This window comes from Callorhinus ursinus, unplaced genomic scaffold (genome assembly GCF_003265705.2).
Source record: "Callorhinus ursinus isolate GAN/ISIS: 27379988/994484 unplaced genomic scaffold, GSC_fseal_2.0 scaffold59, whole genome shotgun sequence".
Classification (NCBI taxonomy): Eukaryota; Metazoa; Chordata; class Mammalia; order Carnivora; family Otariidae; genus Callorhinus; species Callorhinus ursinus.
The window spans coordinates 2,184,543-2,202,282 of record NW_027397121.1 but is presented as its reverse complement, the minus strand read 5'-3'; the positions used below and the strand labels follow the sequence as shown (position 1 = coordinate 2,202,282).

Here is a 17,740-nt window from a genome sequence, read left to right as displayed (position 1 = left end):
ATTGTTGTCAATGTGTTTCGTTGCTTTTGTTATTAATTGCCTTATATGGGCTGCTCCCATGTTCGGGGCATAGATATTTACAATTGTTAGATCTTCTTGTTGGATAGACCCTTTAAGTAGGATATAGTGTCCTTCCTCATCTCTTATTACAGTCTTTGTTTTAAAATCTAGTTTGTCTGATATAAGGATTGCCACCCCAGCTTTCTTTTGGTGTCTGTTAGCATGGTAAATGGTTTTCCACCCCCTCACTTTCAATCTGGGGGTGTCTTTGGGTCTAAAATGAGTCTCTTGCAGACAGCATATTGATGGGTCTTGTTTTTTAATCCAATCTGATAGCCTGTGTCTTTTGATTGGGGCATTGAGCCCATTTACATTCAGGGTAACTATTGAAAGGTATGAATTTAGTGCCATTGTATTGCCTGTAAGGTGACTGTTACTGTATATTGTCTGTGTTCCTTTCTGATCTATGCTGCTTTTAGGCTCTCCCTTTGCTTAGAGGACCCCTTTCAATATTTCCTGGAGGGCTGGTTTCGTGTTTGCAAATTCCTTTAGTTTTTGTTTGTCCTGTGAGCTTTTTATCTCTCCTTCTGTTTTCAATGATAGCCTAGCTGGTTATAGTATTCTTGGCTGCATATTTTTCTCGTTTAGTGCTCTTAAGATCTCATGCCAGTCCGTTCTGGCCTGCCAGGTCTCTGTGGATAGGTCTGTTGCCAATCTAATATTTCTACTATTTTAGGTTACATATCTCTTCTCCCGAGCTGCTTTCAGAATTTTCTCTTTGTCTCTGAGACTCGTAAGTTTTACTATTAGATGTCGGGGTGTTGACCTATTTTCATTGATTTTGAGAGGGGTTCTTTGTGCCTCCTGGATTGTAATGCCTGTTTCCTTCCTCACATTAGGGAAGTTCTCTGCTATTATTTGCTCCAATATACCTTCTGCCCCTCTCTTTCTTCTTCTTCTGGGATCCCAATTATTCTAATGTTGTTTCATCTTATCGTATCGCTTATCTCTCGAATTCTGCCCTTGTGATCCTGTAGTTGTTTATCTCTCTTTTTTCTTGGCCTCTTTATTTTCCATCATTTGGTGTTCTATATAGCTGATTCTCTCTTCTGCCTCATTTATATTAGTAGTTAGTGCCCCCATTTTTGATTGCACCTCATTAATAGCCTTTTTGATTTCGACTTGGTTAGATTTTAGTTCTTTTATTTCTCCAGAAAGGGTTTCTCTAATAACTTCCATGCTTTTTTCAAGCCCAGCTAATATCTTTAAAGTCATGATTCTGAACTCTAAGTCCAACATTGTACTAATGTCCATATTGGGTAGGTCCCTGGCTGACGGTACTACCTCTTGTTCTTTTTGCTGAGGTGATTTTTTTCGTCTTGTCATTTTGTCCAGAGGAGAATAGATGAATGAGAGACCAAAATGCTAACAGGTTAACAACGTCCCCAGAAAATATACTCTATACAAATCAGAAAAGACCTGAAAAAAAAAAAAACAAAATGAAAAAGATAAAAACAAAAACAGAACAATACAAAAAAACCAGAATATGATCAAATATGATCAGGCTAGTTCATAGATCAGTGCCACACGCTAGATTTTGGGCATATTTTGGTCTGTTAGAAAAAAGTTCCTCCTAAAATTTTAAAGGAAGCAAGACTTATATATGTACAAAATAAGGGTTGATACAATGAAGGGATGGAAGATGACTGTAAAGATGAAAAGTATAAAAGATTTTATAAAAGGAATTGATAAGAAGTTTGAAAAAAGAAAGAAGATTTAAAAAATGAAGAAAAAAAAGGGAGAGAATGTGATAAGGCAGGAGACTAGAACAAAGCCATATACTAGTGATTTTGGATATATTTTGATCTGTTAGAAGAAACTGTATCTTAAAATTTTAAAGCGAGAACAACTTATATATATATGCCAAAAATAAGAGTAACTACTATGAAGGGATAAAATATGACTCTAAAAATGAAAAATAAAATATCTTTTTTTAAAAAAGGGATTGATGTTGGTTGAAAAAGGGAAAAAGAAAAATTAAAAAACAGTTAAAAAAAGTAACTTTGAAAAACTAATGAATCATGGTAAAAAAAAAGCCATGAATTCTATGTGCAGTATTCCCCTAGCGCTGGAGTTCTCCTGTTCTCCTTGATCGGTAAACTTGGTCTTGGCTTGCTGGCTGTTCGTGCTGATCTTCTGGGGGAGGGGCCTGTTGCCGTGGTTCCCAAATGTCTTTGCCAGAGGTGGAATTGCCCTGCCCTTGTTGGTCCGGGCTAAGCAAGCTCCTCGGGTTTGCTCTTAGGAGCTTTTGTTCGCTGGAAGCTCTCGGTACAGCTTTGGAAGACCAGGGTGAAAATGGTGGCCTCCCAATCTCCACCTGGAGGAGCTGAGAACTCGGGGCGCCGCTCCTCAGTGCACCCCCAGAGAAAAGCAGTCATTCCCTTGTCCCCGGTCTCCGGCCGCACTCCGTGCTCACCCGGCCTGTGACTGAGCGTTTCTATCTCTGGCACCCGACCCCGTGTGGAGTCTCCAAACCCAGCAGATCCCTGTGGTGCGCTCCTGCACCGCTCCTACCCGGGGAGGAAGGGGAGTCTTCCCGGCTCTGCCGCTTGTTGGGTCCCTGCTGGAGGAGCAGTGACCCGACTGGGCCACGGATCAGGGTTTATGGCAACCCGGAGCTGAGAGCCCGCACCTCAGCTCCGTCTCTGCAGCCGGCTTCCCCGCTCCAATACCTGGGAGCTCTGGAGCACTCAGGCACCCCCGGTTTTTCTGTGACCCCAAGGGTCCTGAGACCACACTGTCCCATGAGGGTTTCACCCCCCGCTTAGCCACTGGAGCGACGTCCCTCAGCGGAGCCGGCTTCTAAAAGTTCCGATTTTGTGCTCCGCGGCTCTATCACTTGCCAGAAGCGGCTGACGGAGGCCCCCTCCCCCGCCGTCTATCCTCCCGAATATGGCCTCGGATTCACTTCTCCGCAGGTTCTACCTTCCAGTAAGTGGTCGCTTCTCTGTTCAGAGAGTTGTTTCTACTCTCTTCTTCGATCTCCTGTTGAGTTCGTAGGTGTTCAGAATGGTTTGATCCCTATCCAGCTGAATTCCTGAGACCAGACGAAATCCAGGTCTCCTACTCCCCCACCATCTTGCTCCCTTCCCGTCTTTTTATTTTTGAGTTGTAAGAGTTCTTTATATATTTTGGGTATTTGGATATCCCATATGAAAGGATTTGTAAATATTTTCTCTCATTCTGTGGATTGTCTTTTCAATTTTTTTTTCAAGTTTTTATTTGAATTCCATTTAATGATACAATATTAGTTTCAGGTGTATAATATAGTGATCCAACACCTCTGTACAACACCTGGTGCTCATCACAACAAGTGTACTCCTTAATCTCCATCACCTGTTTAACCCATACCCCCACCCACCTCCCCTCTGGTAGCCATCAGTTTGTTCTCTATCATTAAGGGTCTGTTTCTTGGCTTGCCTCTCTCTCATTTTTCCCTTTGTTCATTTGTTTTGTTTCTTAAATTCCACATGTGAGTGAAATCATATGATACTTGTCTTGCTCTGACTGACTTATTTTGCTTAACATAATACATCCATGTTGTTCCAAATGGCAAGATTTTATTCTTTTTTATGGTTGAGTAATATTCTATTGTATATATATACCACATCAACATAAAAAGCTTCTGCACAACAAAGGAAACAACCAAACTAAAAGGCAACCTTTGGAATGGGAGAAGATATTTGCAGATGGCATATCTGATGAGGGGTTAGCATCCAAAATATATAAAGATCTTATAAAACTCAGCACCCCAAAATGAATTATCCCATTAAAAAATGGTTAGAAGTCATGAATAGGCATTTGTCCAAAGAAGACATACAGATGACCAGCAGACACATAAAAAGATGCTCAACATCACTCATCATCAGGGAAATGCAAATCAAAACACCATGAGATATCACCTCACACCTGTCAGAATGGCTAAAATCAACAACACAAGAAACGACAAGTATTAGTGAGGGTGTGGAGAAAGGAGAATCCTCTTGCAGTTAGTGGGAATGCAAGCTGGTGTAGCCACTATGGAAAACAGTATGGAGGTTTCTCAAAAAGTTAAAATAAACTCCCCTGTGATCCAGCAATGGCACTACTAGGTATTTATCCAAAGAACACAAAAATATGAATTCAAAGGGTTACATGCACCCTGATGTTTATAGCAGTATGATCTGCAACAGCCAAATCATGGAAACAGCTCAAGTGTCCATCAACTGATGAATGGATAAAGATGTCTTTTCAATTTCTTGGTGGTGTTTTTCTTTTCTTTTTTGTTATTTTTACTGTTTTAAAAGGAACATAACAAAATTTACCATCTTAATCATTTTTTTAAGTGTACAGTTCAGTGGTATTAAAGACATTCACACTGTTGTGTAGACATTACTACTATATATCCCTATAACTCCTATTATCTTATAATATGAAATTTTATGCCTATTAAACAGTAACTCCACATTCTCCCTCCCCCCCAGTCCCTGGTAACCACCATGTCTCTGAATTTGAAGCACAAATTTTTAAAATTTTGATGAAGTCCAATTTATCTTTTTTTTCTTTTGTTGCTTGTGATTTAGTATCTTATCTAGAAAATGGTTGCCTAATCCAGGCTCATGAAGATTTACTACTATGTTTTCTTATGTCAGTTTTATAACACTAACCCCTTACATTTAGATTTCTGATACATTTTGAGTTAATTTTTGTATGGTGTGAGTTAGGGGTCCAACTTCATGCAAAAAAATAATGTGGATATACACTTGTCTCAGCACCATTTGTTGAAGAGACCATCTTTTAACCAACAAACTGTCTTGGCACCCTTATTGAAAATCAATTGACCATAAATGTAGGAGTTATTTCTGGACTCTCAGTTTGATTCTGTTGATTCATATGTCTATCCCTATGTCAGTAACCTACTGGCTTTATTATTGTAACTTTGTGCTAAGTTTTTTTTTTTTTTAATCATGGTAAATTACACATAGCGTTTGCCATTTTAACTGTTTTTTTTTAAAGATTTATTTATTTATTTGGGGGAGCAAGTGTGTATGCACACGTGAGCAGGGGGGAGGGACAGAAGGAGAGGGAGAGAGACTTAAGCAGAGCTTAAGAGCATGGAGCCCGACACAGGGCTCCATCTCATGACCCTGAGATCACGACCTGAGCCAAAACTAAGAGTCGGATGCTTAACTGACTGCACCACTCAGGCACCTCTCATCTTAACTATTTTTAAGTGTACAGTTCAATAATGTTACTCACATTGTTGTGCAAGCAATATCCAGAAATTTTTCATCTTGCAAAACTGAAACCCTATATCCATTAAATAATAACTCCTCATTTCTCTCTTTTCCCAGTTCCTGGCAACCATCATTCTGCTTTCTGCCTCTATAAATTTCACTACTTTTGGTACCTCATATAAGTAGAATCAGACACTATTTGTCTTCTTGTGACTGGCTTATTTCAGTTAGCATAATGTCCTCAAGTTTCATCCATGCTATAGCAGGTGACAGAATTTCCTTACTTTTCAAGACTGACTAATATTCCATTATATGTATATGCCACATTTTGTTTATTCATTCATCTATCAGTGGACACTTGGGTCGCTTCCATCTTTTGGCTATTGTGAAGAATGCTGCTATGAACATGAAAGTGCAGATAGCTCTTTGAGACCCCACTTTTAGTTCTTTTGGATATGTACCCAGGAATAGAACTGCTGTATCATATAGTATCATTTTTAACTTTTTGAGGTCCACTATACTCTTTTCCATAGGAGCTGCACCATTTTACATTCCCATCAACAGTGCAAAAAGTTTCCAATTTCTCCACATCCTTGCCAACACTTGTTATTTTCTGTTTCCTTGGTAGTGGGCATCCTAATTGGTGAGGTGGTACATTATTGTGGTTTTGATTTGCATTTCTCTTATGTTACATGATGTTGAGCATCTTTTTATATGCTTATAAAAAGCATTTGTTTATTTTCTTTGGAAAAAAGTCTATTCAAGTTCTTTGCCTATTTTAAAATTGAGTTGTTTGTGGTTTTCATTGTTGTTGTTGAGTTATGGGAGTTCTTTATACATTCTGGATATTAATGCCATATCATATATATGATTTGCAAATATTTTCTCTTACCCCATAGGATCCCTGTTTGCTCTATTGATTGAATCCTTATAATTCCATTTGCTTCTGTAAAGTAGGTGGTGATATTCCCTCTTTCATTGTTAATTTTAGGAATTTGAATCCTTTCTCCTTTATTCTTGGTTAGTCTAGGTAAAGGTTTGTCAATTCTGTTGAACTTTTCAAAGAAGAAATTTTTAGTTTGCTGATTTTCTCTATTGTTTTCCTATACTGTGTATCATTTATCTGTGCTGTAATTTTTGTTCTATCCTTCTGCTTGTTTTGGATTTAGTTTGTTCTCTGCCTAGTTTGTTAAGGTGGATGGTTAGGTTACTGATTTGAAATCTTTTTTCTTTTCATGCAGGCATTTTTAGCTATAAATTTCCCTCTAAGCATTTTTGAAGTTGGTAAATATTTATTCAGTTAAACATTAAAAATGAACTCCAAGGGAGGGTCCAGATTCTTTAAATACAGTGAAAATTTTTATTGAATATTAATTAAATGTTGGCTTGAAAATTTTGTTTATGGAAAGATTTGTCACTGAGATTGAAGCAAGGCAGACTAGCAAGGACCCAGAGCTGAAATTGGGGTCATGACTTGTGATCCCAGCTCTGCCACCAGCCAATTGGGTGATATTATGCAAGTTAATAACCTTTGTTTCTCAATATCTTCATGTGATCATTTAGGAATACATTAGGAATTTTTTTATACGTGGTTATGAGGCTCCCTTGAGGTAATGTGTATAAAACGCTTTTTTCATACTCATGTTTATTTACGTTCATGCTCAATATTGAGTAATCACTTATTTTAAAAAACAGTTGCTGTTTTAGTCAAAAAAGTGCATCTTGGGAAGGAAATGGAGAACCCTCTGTTGAGATTTAGTGAAGCCCAAGTTTCTGTTATTGTTCAGTGGGGAAGATTCACTCCAGTTGTTTGTTTTTTTTTTAAGATTTTATTTATTTATTTGTCAGAGAGAGAGAGTGCACACACGAGCAGGCGGAGTGACAGGCAGAGGGAAAAGCAGGCTCCCCACTGAGCAAGAAGCCCGATGCCGGATTTGATCCCAGGACCCTGGGGTCATGACCTGAGCCGAAGGCAACTGCTTAACCAACTGAGCCACCCAGGCGCCCCACTTGGGTTGTTCTATCTCTTTAACTGTAATGTTAAACCTATTGGCCCATCCTTTGCTACAATCACCATTAATCAGAAAGCAACCCATGTTCCAACCTAGACAGATGCTATTGTTGTGAACAGTTAAGAGTGGGGGCCCTGGAACCAAACAACCAGGTTTTGAATCTTGACCTTGCCTCATGATGATGCTGGGACCTTGGGGAAGTTCCTTAGTGTCTCTGTGCCTCAGTTTTCTCACCTGTAAAATGAGTATAGTATCAGCATTTACCACACAGGGTTGTCCTGGGGATTAAATGAGTTAATATAGGTGAAAAGCCTGGTGGATAGTAAGTATGCATTAAATGCTAACTATTACAATTGAAGGTTTAAGCAGAAGCTTTAAGACTGTTATGGAAGGCATTCACTGTTGTTTTTTAATACCCAGAGTAATATCACTTTCTTTTAGGTGACTGTTCCAACCATGTGAACCTACTAGAGATTACTAATCCCAGACCTTCATCTGGCCTCAGAGACGGCATGTGACCCAGATGGGGCCTATAGCAGTAACTGTTTCCCTGGCCATAGTGATGACCTGAGCTGGATCAGACAGAAAACTTTTTCTGAACTGTAGTTACAGAAGATGGCTTTGCCTCTTGGGTCATGAACTGGAATGATTTGTATCTCCTTTTGGTGCATTTGGGTTGTTATTTCCCTTGTTTGTTTTTTTTTTAAGCAGCATTGCAGAGACACCCTTGTTCATCCTGGACATCTGCAGGATAACAAACTTGCTGGGACAGAATTATAGTTTTCATTTAAATACATTTTCATTTAAATACATCTCACAGGGCGCCTGTGTGGCTCAGTCGTTAAGCGTCTGCCTTCAGCTCAGGTCAGAAACCCCGGGGTCCTGGATTGAGCCCCACATTGGGCTCCCTGCTCCACTGGAAGCCTCTTTCTCCCTCTCCCACTCCCCCTACTTGTATTCCTGCTCTCGCTGTGTCTCTCTCTGTCAAATAAATAAATAAAATCTTAAAAAAAAAAACAATAAATAAATACATCTCACATTGGGTATTCTCTTTTATTCTAGGTTTCTGTGCAAGATGAACTAGTTCAAGTGCAGCCAAAGTTTAAAAGTAGTCTTCTTGAGGCTGTGGAAGTCTTTTGTGAGGATGTAATGAACTTTGCAGAATCATATGAGACGGTAATCTAAGTATTTGCATTTTGTGTGTTAAAATGTTCTGTGGCATGTTTATATGAGATGACAGTGATGGATGTTGAGAAATACACTGCGATTTGCATATTGTATATAAGAGGCTGTATTTAATATTTGGAGCAATCAGGAAAAAAAAAAGGGGATAGCTAATCCTTTAAACTTATTTTATAGAGGAAGAAAGAAGATTTCACTGTTAAAAGGAGGTAGAAATTTTGAGATTGTGGAAGGAACAAAAGGTCTGGCCTTATGCTTTCTTTCTCAGGCCAGAATGCTCATAGTTGAAAATGTGATACAGTTGTTGGAAGGCTATAAGAAACTATACAAACCTAAATACCAGGGTATTATGCAACTGATCTTTTTTTCACTAACTCTTAGGGAACCAAAAGGGTCACTGAAAATAAATAATAAATGTCACACGTGGTCAGTCCCGCAGACTGTTCAGCCTGGTAACATGACTGATAATGATCCTCCTCTTTGAAGTTAAACTCAGAAGTTGGATATATTCCCCTAACATATGCTACTTTCTCTTAGTGGTCACAGTGGGTCTGGATTCATAAGACATGTTAAGCCCTTAATAATAATAATCATATAACACACTTTTTTTACATGTACTAAACTTACCTCTTTTAGTTGGATTTGTTAACGTTTTATGGCCCTATCATTCCATTATACTGGGAATCTGGTCTATTATTTAGCATATCCATAATATTCAGGATTGTACAGACCATCTGGGGTCCTTTTTGCAGCTGTTCTAGATGATAGCCACCAGAGACTGCATTTTGCTTCATCCAAGTATTCAACTTTGTGCTCCTCTATTTCCATATTAGGCTGAACAAACAGTGAAAGGAGGCTGTTTTCAGAACTCTATCTCAGTTATTCTAATACACAAACACAGCATCATTGTTTATAATCATAAGTGAAATGAAACAGAGCTCTAGTGATACAGGCTTCCTACAGGATGTAATTTTGGCACATTTTTTATTAACAATGTCATGGTCCTTTAAAAATGAATGGAAGCTGGAGTGAGGCAAATGTTCTAAAATTGATTGTGGTCATGGTTACACAACTCTGTGAATATACTAAATGCCATTAAATTGTCCATTTTAAGTGGGAGATTGTATAACATGTGAATTATATCTCAATAAAGCTGTTACAGAAACTAAATGAAAGCTTCGTATGTGGGACAAAATTAGATCATTTCAATTTAAAATAATGTTTACTTATTTAAAAGGAAATAATAAACTCAATAAATTGATAAATACATGTGATTAAGAATTTAAATGGAGACTATATTATTAATTACAGGAAGGACCCATGGTTCCAAATATTCCGCCCCAAGAAGCTAGTAACAGGCTACAGATATTTCAGGTAAAACTTGTCGACAATGTGTTGTTATTCTTTAAAGTAATTTTAGGGAAAAATTTATGTGGTCTACCTTACAGTGGAAAAGTTAGTGTTTAAAGTGCATACAGATTTTAATTGTATTCTAATCTGCTAAATAATGTGATCGATTCCTTTTCTTGTATCCCTTTGTGTTCTTCTCCACAGAATGTCTCCCTGTATTTTTAGAGACTAAGACTTTGATTTTGAACTTAAGTGTATACCTTATTTTGGTTCCAAGCATCTCATTTATATATAAATGGTAAAAATTCATGGAATAACAAAATGTATCAAAATAAGATTTAAAATATTGACAGATGGTTTCCCTATCTTTCCTCTGTATCCATTCCTTTTCTATCCATGATTTTAAACGTCCCAGCTCATTTTCCTTACCCTGGACTATACACTACTCATTGGATTCACCATCTTTTTCAGATTGCTGAGCACATCTAGAGAAAAATCACATGCCCATTTGGGTTAATGTTTTGCAGGTTCGTGGATTCCTATGTAAGCTAGCCCCTAGGAGGATCAGGCAATTCTATTATTTGTTTCAGTTCTCTGTCCTGTTTTCTGTAGTGGCTGTACTATATGTTCATGTTCTTTTTATGTTCCCTATCCCACGTGCCTTTGTAGTCATTAAAAAATATCAGATGCCTACTGTGTGTCTTGGTCAATAGAAAAATGATTAAGGAAATGTTCTTACCTCTAAACTGCTAAAATCTGGTAGGGAGACAGAGAGCTGGATAGATAGTAATTGCAAAACTGTGTGGTGAGCACTATGATCTAGGTGTGAGAACTAGTGTTATGGAAACAGATGTAGGGAGTTTCCAACCAAAATAGGAGGTGAGGGGGCAGCCAGAGAAGGCTTCCTGGAAGAGGAGCCATCTAAGCTGCATCTTGAAGGACTATTTAGAGTTAGCCAGGGGAAGAAGGAAGAAAAACAGGTGAGACAGAATTTGCACCTCCTACAAAGGCCCAGAAATGAGGAGATAAGCAGGGAGAGTTAGGGAGATGAAGGAGTGAAATATGGGGTACAGTGAGCAGAGAGGCTAGGGATGAGGGGTGGGACAGCTGAGAGGGCAGAAATCACTAATGAGAGGGCCTTGTAGGCTCTGATAAGGAGCTCATAGCCTGTCCTGGGGCTGGAGGGCTCTAAGCAAGGAATGATATGTTCAGATTTGAATTTTTAAAATAGCTGTATGTTGAAAAGACTTCTCTGGCATTAGTGTGGAGAATGCTTTGGAGGGAGGATGGTCAGACTGATGGCAGCTTCAGTCATGCAAGCAAGAAATTGTAAAAATTGAGACCAACCAAATGCACTTGCAATCAAGAAAGCTGGCTGGATCATGAGTTTATTAACAAGACCCACTTGATAGGCTGAGGGGAAGAGAGGGAGGCTTCCAGCTTGGGAAAACAGAAGAAAGTAGAGTCATTTACTGAAGTACAAGTGTGGGAGGAGTAGTTTTGAGATTAGTTTGAACAAATGACCTTGTCTCCAAATTTACAGAGATGATTTAGGGTGTGTGATGTACATTTCAGAGAGATGTGCTCCCCTTCCTGTCTCTGGGGCCTCTTGACTCTCCCCTGTCCCTTCTTAGACTGACCCTTTTCTCTACTTTACTCTTAACCTCTTCCTCTTCACTAAATCTTCCCACTCAACATTTTAAAAGCTGTGTGTCTTTCCTTTTTAAAGTAACAATAAGAAACATAACTCTCTGTCCTGAGCCCCCTTCTAAATGTCACTTTTTTCTTCACCTGGCCCCGTTTCTGCCTGCCTTTATACTCAGATAGCTTTCATGGTTGAGCCACCAGGAGATACAGAGATGTTGTCCAAAACCCAGTGTTTTCTTCTCTACTAGGAATACCATGTTTTGCAGCAAATCAAGCCATACGAAGGCTTTCTGTAGCTCATAACTTAGTTTTGCCACGCGCTGGATGGTTATTTCTAAATATCCCTTTATCTATGTTAGAGATGACTTCCTACCACTTTACCATTGGGTTTTTCACCTCAAAGCGAATAAACAGAAGAGTGGAGTCAGTAATCTTGTCCTTGTTGCTTTATGTGCACATTCCATAGATGGTTCAGGCTGGTTCCACGCATGCTTTTCTCAAAAAGTTTTCAATCAAGTTGAATGGGATCTCTCCAGTTTCAGGTTCTCCTGAGAGGGGTAGTTCAGCTTTTTCCATCAGAACCAAGTGGAATTTCTCATATGGTATCTAACTTTCAAGTATCTCCCTTGATCTCTGAGTGATTTAAATAGAAAATCCAGACCAAACGGCACCTGGGTGGCTCAGTCGGTTAAGTGTCTGCCTTCGGCTCAGGTCATGATCCAGAGTCCTAGGATCGAGCCCCACATCAGGCTCCCTGCTCAGAGGAGAGTCTGCTTCTCCCTCCCCCTCCCCCACGGCTCATGCTCTCTCTCTCTCTCCCTCTCACTTTCTCAAATAAGTAAAATCTCGCTGAACCCTGGAGGAGACTCTGAGCCTTTGCCCTCTGAAGTCCCCAGAGTCCCAGGGAAAGGCCTGCTTCTCTGGAGGAGCCAAGACCAAGACTGATCTGCTCACCAGGTGGCTGCCAGCTGAGCCAAGCAGAACCCCTCAGCAATAAAAACAAGATGAAGAGTGAAACTAGATAGTAATGTTGGGTGGTGATAAGTGCCAAGGGAAAAAAATAAAGCAGAGAAAGGGCGTAACACGCTGGGCTCTGTGTATGTAAAGTGGAAGTGAACTTTAAAATCTCATCTCCAGAGAAGGCCACCTTGAAAAGCTGACATTGGAATAGAGACCTAGAGAAATGAAGGAACGAGCCAGGCAGGTATCTGGAATAGCAGCTTTCCAGGCAGGAGGAAGAACAAGTGCAAAGGCCCTGAGTGAGAGCAAATATGACATCATCTTACTTACGTTTTCAGTGGATTGCCCTGGCTATGGTGTTGAGAGTAGATTACTGACAGTCAAGGGTGGAAGCAGAGAGAGTAATTAGGAGGTTATTGCAATAATCCAAGGGAGGGTGACAGTAACTTGGACCAGACTGGTGACATCGGAGTTGATGAGAAGTGGTTGGAGCCTGGATATATTTTGAAGGTAGACCCACCTCCTTGTCTTTCCCTCAGGAGTTACCAATTTATTGGTCAGTGACTGGGACTTTAATGTGCTACCCTTTAACTGGGAGTGTGGCCATTTCATTGAAAAGACCTTGTAGGGCCCATCTCTTGCCATCTGGCAACTTTTGTTCTGCCTATGCTTGGGGGTACGCACTAAGCAGGCTGTTCTCCAAGCATCTGGCTGGGTATGTGACCCAACTCTCCTCAAAAGCAGGTGCCCCCTCACGTTCCCAACCCCCCAGAAAAGCAGATGCCAAGATCTAGATCACAGAAAGAAGCAGGAACTTCACATTGGGCCTCAGGGTGCAGTGGTGTTCTCTGATGCAACTTTACTCTGATTTCTGGAGTTACTGGGCACTGGGTTGGCTAATATAATAGCTGGTATTTTGTTCCCCATTTGGCTGGTGCCGTGGGTCTTTTTATATTATCTGGGGCCTGAATGGAAAAGGAGGTGAGTGACTGGCATCCACCAATAGTCTTCACCACATAAATGAGATTTTAAATGTCACTATTTTAAAGTATGCTAACTTTAACGTTTTTGTTTCTCCTTTTCTAGTGTTCACATGGTTCCATGGCCATTTTAGTCAGTAACTTTATTTTACGTACATATTTATTTATTTATTTTTATTTATTTTTTATTATGTTATGTTAGTCACCATACAGAGTAACCACTATACTAACCACCAAGGAATATAAAAAGTACAAAATATGGCCTTTAGTTTCTAGGAAGGATGAATTCTTTGGCTTTTCTCTGGGGTCTTCACACCTTCCTGATTTGGCTCCTCTAAAATATGCTAACATTAGCTGTCAGATCTGATTCACTATCTGAATATGGTGAGGTCTGATGCCAGACATTCTCTAGGGCTGGAAATTTGGGATCCTTATTGACAGGTTATACCCTTATTTTGAGCCACACACACCTTGTCACAGGTGGATTATTTCTATTTGCTTTTGTGCTTTAAACATGCTCCATACTTAGCATTCTAAGTATAGGAGATTCTACCTCCAATTCAAAGGGCATGCCTTAACTTCCCTGACTCAGATTGTTAAAATTCTCTCAAATGGTGTTAAAATGGAATCCTTCATTTTATAGACTCTTTATTGCTTGGAGGGAAAACAGGGTTGAAAAGATGACAAGTCTAAATTAGTGAAAGAGCCTGAATTATAGATTTTTTTTAAATGCAGTTTTATTGCTTTCAGACATATTTATGGGAACTTGAAGTGTAGGTCTTCTGGGGACCATGTAATTTATTAAAGAAAAATTTTTATGTAAAATGGATGCTTTTAGAGTGCTTGAAAGTTAATTTTCCTAAGTGCTCAACTTTTCTTCTGATACCTTGGTATCACTATAAATTTCTTCACAAATCTTTGTTTCATAGATATTATTAAATAAACCTCAATGTAGCTTTTATTCCAATTATAATAAATTCTACTTTAATGGGGCTTGAATTAATTATATTTTACTACAACTTAAAAATCTTTTTATAGGCCAATTTTGATGATCTGTGGAGGAAGTTTGTTACATATTCATCTGGTGAACAACTTTTTGGATTGCCTGTGACTGATTATGAGGTTTTACACAAAACGAGGTGAGTGTAGAAATTGGGCAAGTGTTACATGCAAATAATGAAATACTGTCCATTAGAAGAATCATGTCATCATTAAATCTTTTATCATGCAGAGAAGAGCCTCCCTTAGAACACTCCTAAATATTTCCCTTATTCCTGGCTATTGCTGACCCACTGGATCCATAGTCATCACATATAAAAGAAATATTCTTGGGGAATGGAAAGTACATTGCAAAAATTCTAGTGTTTGTGACCTATATTTAGCCTGTGCTTTCTTTTGTTCTCTTCACTATTTTTGAATAGTGTCCATTATTGTGCAGAAGCACTGCAATTTTGGATATATTTTTTATTTAGAGGGTTACCCATCCTTGGCTTTCCAACCCTTCTTACTACCTTTATGCTAAGTGCTCTTCCCTATTGGGTAGACATAGAAATTCATCAGGATTGAAGGCCAAGGAACTTCACTGATTTTAAACAATAAGTAGATCTAGGATTTAAGTAACTATATTTTAACAGAATTTTATGTAACTTTCCTCAAGGTCAGAATTAAAACTGGTTTTGCTTATTGGGATCATGGCTTTAAAAAAGAACTTTATCTTAACTTCTTTCAAAGTCATAACATGTCTTTGCAAAATAAACAAGAAATTATCTGACCCATAAATCAATGCTAATAATGAAATAATTTCTAAGATGATGAATCAGCAAAATGAAGCAAGAATTGGAAAAACAAGATAACCAAGATTCTAGAACGTGTTTTAGATTTATAAAAGGTCCCAGTGTACCCTTATGATAATTGCAAGATAGAATGAGTTTTACTATATTAAAAACATAAGCAAATCTTATCTTTGGTCTTTGGATTATTTACAATAAATAATAAAAGTTGTGAATATCAATCCTTACAAATAGTTAAAACCACTCATGAAATAACCTCAAAAACTAAAATTGGGTCTAGGGGACACTCATGGCCTGCTAAGGATTGAGGAATTCTTGGGAGCATCCACAAACTCGGTTGAGTGGTCAATTTTTGATGTTTTACACAATAAAGGACTTTTTCTTTACTTGTATCTATAATCCCTCCTCTTATTCTTGTTACGTATATAATTCGTACATGAGGGAAAGCTTTTGGTAGGAAAGTGATGTTTAAGGCACTTTCCTAAAGGCAGATGTTCTCATAAAAAACCAGCTTGCATTTGAAAAAAAAAACAACAATCAAAACCTTAGCGTTAGCTTTGATTTTATTATGTTCTGGTCACATTGTTTGCAATGATTGGAACTGTGATAATAATCAAACCATTTGTTAATGTCAAGTCATAGTATGGCATGGAATATTTGAGAGCTATAAACTTGACCTAATTGATAGAGCTTTAATAATATTTTTGTTTGGAAACTGACAGGGTTGTTTGCATGTTGGTGTCTATAAGACATTACATACGTCATGTATGAAATATTTGATTGGATGAATTCTGCCTATCCAATAATGACATTTATTTTTAAGATACACATTATGTAATGACTTTATTTGGTTTCCCAGAAAAGAGCTCAACTTGCTGCAGAAGCTGTATGGACTATATGATACTGTAATGAACAATATTAGTGGTTATTATGAAATACTTTGGGGAGATGTAGACATTGAAAAAATTAATGCAGAACTGCAGGAATTTCAAAACAGGTGAGTTTGAAATGAATTAAGCTTACCTTTTTATAGTGCCTGTCTTCATAGGAGCTGTAGGTATTTTAAAAACGAATTTATCCTCTGATATATTGCTGTATATACATAATGCTTCAAAGAAATGGATAGTGATATAGTTTTGTTTTGTTTTTATTCTGAAAGATGTCGTAAACTCCCAAAAGGGCTTAAAGATTGGCAAGCTTTTTTGGATCTGAAAAAAAGAATTGATGATTTCAGTGAGTCATGTCCTCTGTTGGAAATGATGACCAATAAGGCAATGAAACAGAGACACTGGGACAGAATCTCTGAGTTAACTGGAACCCCATTTGATGTGGAATCTGATTCTTTTTGTCTTAGAAATATTATGGAAGCACCACTACTTAAACATAAGGATGACATTGAGGTACATAAGCTTATAAGATCTTATCACTGGTTCATTGAAGAACATCCTTTTACTTTTCTGGAAATTATACAAATGGACATTTTATTTAAGAATGTACTAATTGCCCTATATAATGTACCTTCAAAATTTGGAATGATCCTGAACATCCTTTGGTTTTGCAAAATAATATAGTAACTCAAGGAGATAAGATGATTATTTGAAATATGTTAGTTTGGGAGGTCCTCAATCTATCCTCCTCGTCCCTTAACTAGCTCTCATTTAAAAAAAATCTGTTTATTTCTGTATTGCACTCCTGGTGAATTCCTCAGAACATTTTCCAAATTTCTGATTCTATCCTTTTTCTTATTAGTCTACTACATATTTAAAATTATTCTTCCTTTCCAAGATTTTTAATTGGTTCTTTTTCTTTTTGTGTGTGTGCTTACTATTTGCATGGTATCTTTTTTTATTATTGAGATATAATTTTTATAATTATATACTTTTTATTACTGGGATATAAACATATTAGTTTATGTTTACAATGTTATGACTCAATACATTTATATATTACAAAATGATCATCACAATATGTCTAGTTAACATCCATCACCACACAAAGTTAATTTTTTTTTCTTGCGATGGGAACTTTTATCTTAACAACTTCCAAATATACAATACAGTACTATTAACTAGTCATCATGTTGTACATTACATCCCAGGACTTATTTATGTTATAACTGGAAGTCTGTACCTTTTGACCCCCTTCACCCATTTCATTCACCCTGCAACCCCCTGACTTTTGGCAACCACCAGTCTATTCTCAGTATGTATGTTCTTTCTGGTTTCTTTCTTTTTGAATTGGTGTTTTCATTTTCTTTGAATAAATACCTAGAAGTAGTATTGCTGGATTATATGTAGCTCTATTTTTTTTCTAAAGGTGTTATTCATTTATTAGAGAGAGAGAGAAAACATTAGTGGGGGGAGGGGCAGAGGGAGAGGGACAAGCCGACTCCCCATGGAGTGGGGAGCCCAGTGTGGGGCTTGATCCCAGGACCCTGAGATCATGACCTGAACCAAAGTCAGATGCTTAACTGACTGTGCCACTCATGTGGCCCTGTAGCTCTATTTTTAATTTTTTTGTGGAACCTCCATACTGTTTTCTAT

The 17,740-nt window shown here is 38.1% G+C and overlaps 1 protein-coding gene across 1 annotated transcript in view; it reads left to right on the top strand.

Moving 5' to 3' along the window:
• The window catches only part of DNAH8 (dynein axonemal heavy chain 8), a 407,368-nt gene that overhangs the window by 145,644 nt on the left and 243,984 nt on the right, over positions 1-17,740 (top strand). Inside the window, exons 28-32 of the mRNA XM_073884828.1 lie at positions 8,351-8,464; positions 9,782-9,844; positions 14,446-14,546; positions 16,057-16,194; positions 16,357-16,597. Of these exons, the coding sequence (XP_073740929.1) occupies positions 8,351-8,464; positions 9,782-9,844; positions 14,446-14,546; positions 16,057-16,194; positions 16,357-16,597 (657 nt within the window). The remainder of the gene's footprint in view (positions 1-8,350; positions 8,465-9,781; positions 9,845-14,445; positions 14,547-16,056; positions 16,195-16,356; positions 16,598-17,740) is intronic.